General features: G+C 38.2%; 1 protein-coding gene across 1 annotated transcript in view; it reads right to left on the reverse strand.

The window, feature by feature from the left end:
- Positions 1–2,946, reverse strand: part of LOC116332893 (serine protease 48-like) — a 3,555-nt gene extending 609 nt beyond the window's left edge. Inside the window, exons 1-4 of the mRNA XM_039609106.1 lie at positions 2,873–2,946; positions 1,491–1,653; positions 804–1,069; positions 581–720 (exon numbers count right to left, since the gene is read on the reverse strand). Of these exons, the coding sequence (XP_039465040.1) occupies positions 581–720; positions 804–1,069; positions 1,491–1,653; positions 2,873–2,930 (627 nt within the window). The 5' untranslated portion in view covers positions 2,931–2,946. The remainder of the gene's footprint in view (positions 1–580; positions 721–803; positions 1,070–1,490; positions 1,654–2,872) is intronic.
- Positions 2,947–4,830: the final 1,884 nt, after the last annotated feature.

The following is a 4,830-nucleotide window of genomic DNA, read 5'->3' on the forward strand; positions in this document are numbered from 1 at the left end:
TTATTAGGACAGATATGACAGACTCTTAGAGATCAACCATCAGCAACATCCACCTACTAAACAATGATTTGTGTTGGGTAATGCTTGATCGCCACAGTATGACACACCGTAAATGTCACAGTAAATGTCACTTTGTCCCATTAGCAAACATGAACCACTGTGAATCCATTTCAGCTGCTTTGGAGCCCATCAATGTGACGACAGGTGCACTGCAGAAGCAGCGAGAAGACAACCGCACAAGGTAATGATTTCTCAGGTAGTGGCCACAGACCCATCTCTTCTTGTGCCTCCTGACTGATTTTCCCCTAGTTTAATTTTTTGTGAATATCCTTGTCACTGCTGGCAGCATGAGACGTAACCTGCAGCCCGTTCAGCTTTCAAAAGTAACCCAGCTCCTCCAGGATGACATGTCCATACATACAAAGTGTCTAACCTGTTGCAGCAAGGGGCTCAATTTCTGTTTCTTTTAAAATGTGTTGGATTTAAAAATCATTAACCTTTGGTAAAACCAAAGTTTGATTAAACTCAATAGATTATCACAGTGAATTATAAATGTTTTATTAAAAAAGGTTGTAGTCACCAGGCATGAATCCTTGTCTCCAGCACAGATCATGTTCTCTGTGATCTTGGGATAGCTCCCTTGAAAGATTTCTTTGCACTCATTGTTTCCCATGATTGGTACTTTGGCCTCCTGCAGGGTTTTGGTGAAAGTACCATCATCTGATTGGAGAGAATTTAAATATTAGGCCCTCCAGAAACACCAACACAATGCTGTAACCGAAAATAAATGTTTTACAACTTACTATTATAACCCAAACCGATGACCCAGCTGCTGGTCTCATTGTTGTAAGTGCTGTTTTCTGAGGCTAAGCAGGTCGGCTGAATGTAGTCTGTGAAATTCACAGGAGCCGACAGCTTCAGAAGACAAATGTCGTTCTTAAGAGTTTTAAAGTCGAATTCAGGATGGCAGATAATCTTCTCCAGAGTCCGATTCACTTCATTTGGGTTTGAACCTGACAGGCTGTAGCCTCCCAGATAGACTGTTGGATCCCACCGTGTCAATGTGTCACTTCACACATACGGACACAAAAAGTTATTTTTAAATGGCACCTTATAATGATCTGTCACAGGACAATGCAATGTCATGAGTTTCCTTTTTCTTTTTACTTTTATGTGTTGAATTTCTTTGAGTGTGTGCAGAGGTTAAAGTGGTCCTGCTGGCACGTTACATAAATGAGTAAATACTCATAGAATACAATGAAGTTACTTTATAGTTTTAAATTAAATTAATGTGACATCTGTTTTCATTGTTCTGCAGACAACTTTGTACTTTGCAGTTCAGTACTTTAATTTGCTGTTGTCTTTAAATGTTAAAAGAATTGACATCACTTAAAATACTAGAAAGTATTTAAAAACTCTGATATTCATTTAGTGCATATAAATATTACAGATCATCATCCTCAACATATTCTTCAACAAAAATGACTCACAGAGGAATGAAAGATGCAGCTGTCAGCACCCACTGCTCATTGATTAAGGACGCACCAAATTGAAATCCAACTATAACTACAGCAGCATATGAGGGCCAGCTTCCTGCTGCTGCATCATGACCTCCTGTGATGCTGCTACTGTTCACAGCCCTGCTGCTACATGCTGAGAAAAGAAAAGAGCACAGTTAAACAGCGAGTACACAGACGAGTCACCGCTTTATCACTCACAGATGACAGATAACACTGATTAGTGCAACGCTCTGCTGGGAGATGTGATGCACAGATAATTCCTCCTCTGTCTCAGGAGACTGGAAGATTTTACAGCACATAATAATTTCAGTTTAAAGAAAAACCAAAGGTCATTACACTCTATCACTGCAACAAATGTGGAGATTACTATGTATATGTTCTCATTACTGTACAGCTGACAGAAGGACAGAAAGGTTAAAACCAAGCTTAAAACCTGTAAAAGAACTTGTACAAATGTCTGTTTTCTCATCTTCAGGTGATCATTCAGATCAGCAGGGTAGGAATCCAGCGAATAACCTTTTTAAGAAGCTTGAAAAAAGGTGAATGTTTCACCTCCTCTCATCTGAGAGAGGTGAAATGTCTTTAATGAACTTGAAGCTCCTTAGACTACCATGACCTGGATGACTGAGAAACTACACAGAGTTAAACCAGTTGAGTGCAAATATATGTAAGATGAAGAAATGATCACACTCTAAAAACAAGATTTTATTGCCCACTGTTATTGAAATATTTAAATATGAACCTGTTTGTTAATCTTTATGTCACGGCCGGGTGGGCTGGTGTGTTTGTACAGCGGACCAAAATGCTGACGTGGACAAAACAATTGAGGTTTAAAGAAAAAGCGAGCCCATTATGGCTGATAGAAAAACGAAGGAACAGGAAATAAAGGCAAAAAACTTACAAGAGACTAAAACACTAGTAAGACAAACTAATAATAATAATAATACTAGAACTTAACAATAATCTCATTTTATAATAAGAAAAGAAAATACAAAATGAGACAAAAATGCTGGGTCACAGACAGGACACAAGAAAACACAGAAATTTGAGTTGACGGAATAATAGTATGTAACAACATCTGTAACTTTTAGAGACAAACGCCAACTCAACGTCACCTCTGTTATCTTTGACATCAAACTTTTACCTTGTTGTTCCTGATCAAATAATTCACAAATATTCTCACAATTTACTCATATATCAAAATAAACTGATATATACAGTTACTCTCTTTCCTTGTATCCAGGTGCAACGTTTGGTTTAGAATAGTCAACATTTGCATCTCTAATTGCTTCTTCCACCCCAGATAAAACCTCAGTAATAAGAAAATATCAAAAGAAAACTTTTTTTCTCACCTTTGCATAAGAAAATGATCACCACAATGAAACAGCACACAAACTGTTGGAGAGCCATCGTTAACTGCACCTGTTTTGTGATGTCTTAGAATTTAAATATTTAGACAGTATGTTCAGCTGCCCAGATTTCTATAAATGACCAGGGCATTACCAAACCATCCAGTCAGACTTGTTGGTCTTTGTGCGTTTTATTTTTCCAGTATGTCGAACCAAATTCCTCATCTGGTTAACAGACCGTAACGAAACTTGATCAATTTGGTTCCACCATTAACGAGATTATGTTTTTGGTAAAGTTTACTTTTATGCCAACTCATTATGAGCACAACTGCATTGTGTACAAATAAAATAATTGTTAACAAAAACAGCTTTATTTAATAATTTAAATAAAAAATCTAAATGTTTAACCCTAACAAACCGCAAACAAAGATTTGGTAATGATATTGTTTTATGAAAACTTTTCATTTGTCTGGTTTTGAGTCCTGTTATGAACCTGCATGTTTATGAGTTTTGTTTTGTGCAGGTGATGTATCTTTTTATGTTAATTCAGCTGTGCCAGGGCCCTGCCTGCTCTAATTGGTGCGTGGATACACCGCCCCGACGTGACTGGTTCCAGCTGGAGGACCGGGAGTGCCTCACTCATGTTATTGCCTGGACCTAGACGGGTCGTAATAGTCCTTTAAAAAACAAATTTTACTGAAATTATAGAACCAAGCTGTTTTAATTTAAGCTCCATGTCTTGAGCGTCATGAGCTTCACGTTTACATAAACATGATAATGGTTTTCTAGAAGTCTCTGGGTCAGAGAGTCCGAACAAATTATCCTAAACCAGACCCTTAGAATCAGTAGATTACCATGGAATAATAAAATCAGATAATCAAGGCTACGCAGAGCGTGTTTTGTCTCCATGTCTCTGTGATTCCAGAAAAAGGAGCAGATAGGAGGTCGAGGAAGTGAGCGGAGAGAGCATTCGTAAGGAGACAGCAGGACCGCCACGTCCATGTTGGGAGAAGATAATCTTTGTTATTGTCTCAGTATATAAAGCTGTACTGCCCGTTTCGAAAAACTTTGAACATGACATGTCCCATCAAACTTCAATTAGTGAAAAAATCACAACTCAATTTCCTCCTTCTGCTGCAAGATGTGCCAATAACCTTTTGCAGACTTGATTCACATGAACGCTCTCCAAAATGCAGTTTGCACAGCAGGGTAAATACCTGAAAAACAAATCTGCAGAAAACCTAAACTGTGATGAGAAGAATACTGACTGAGAAACATAACCCTAATGAAGGATGATGAGGACAGTGCTGAGAAAGGCTGTAGATGTCATTGAGCTTCATTTCTATGAATACATACAAGTGCACTGTTTTTGTAATCACTCACATGTGATTTACACAAAACTAAAGTTTAAAAAAAAAAAACTATTGATGTTGGTGATGTTTTTCCAATGGGACTGACTCACAGATGGATACACTTGCAGGTCAAAGTCTTGCTTTGGTTTGTTTTTATACCAAACTAATATGGAAGTAAATGAAAGCTGCCAACTGATGCACATGGAATATTTCAACCACACCTGTGAAAAAATCTGGAGTGGCTGGTTCTGCAGATAGGCAACACAGATAAGAAATGTTTGCTTGGAACTTTCAGAGTTCTTCCATGTCACCATTTGGTTGTGGTAACAAAGTGCAAAACAATGTGCTGTTCTTGTTAACAACCAGTGGTGTTCCCTGCTCACATATCAGAGAGCGGATTTGTTGCCCGGACACTAAACTGTGTTCTGCATGATGACTGAAACTGTGTTCATACAGTGAATGGACTGATTCTGATATTATGCATTTCTACTCTCCCAGAAGTGCCTATAACATGCCACATTTACCCAGTCACACACTTTCTCTAAACTGAATGCTTCCTAACTACATTCATACACATTCTTGACACTCTTGACATGCAGACTGGAGGAG

The sequence above is a fragment of the Oreochromis aureus genome, linkage group 3 (assembly GCF_013358895.1).
Source record: "Oreochromis aureus strain Israel breed Guangdong linkage group 3, ZZ_aureus, whole genome shotgun sequence".
Classification (NCBI taxonomy): domain Eukaryota; kingdom Metazoa; phylum Chordata; class Actinopteri; order Cichliformes; family Cichlidae; genus Oreochromis; species Oreochromis aureus.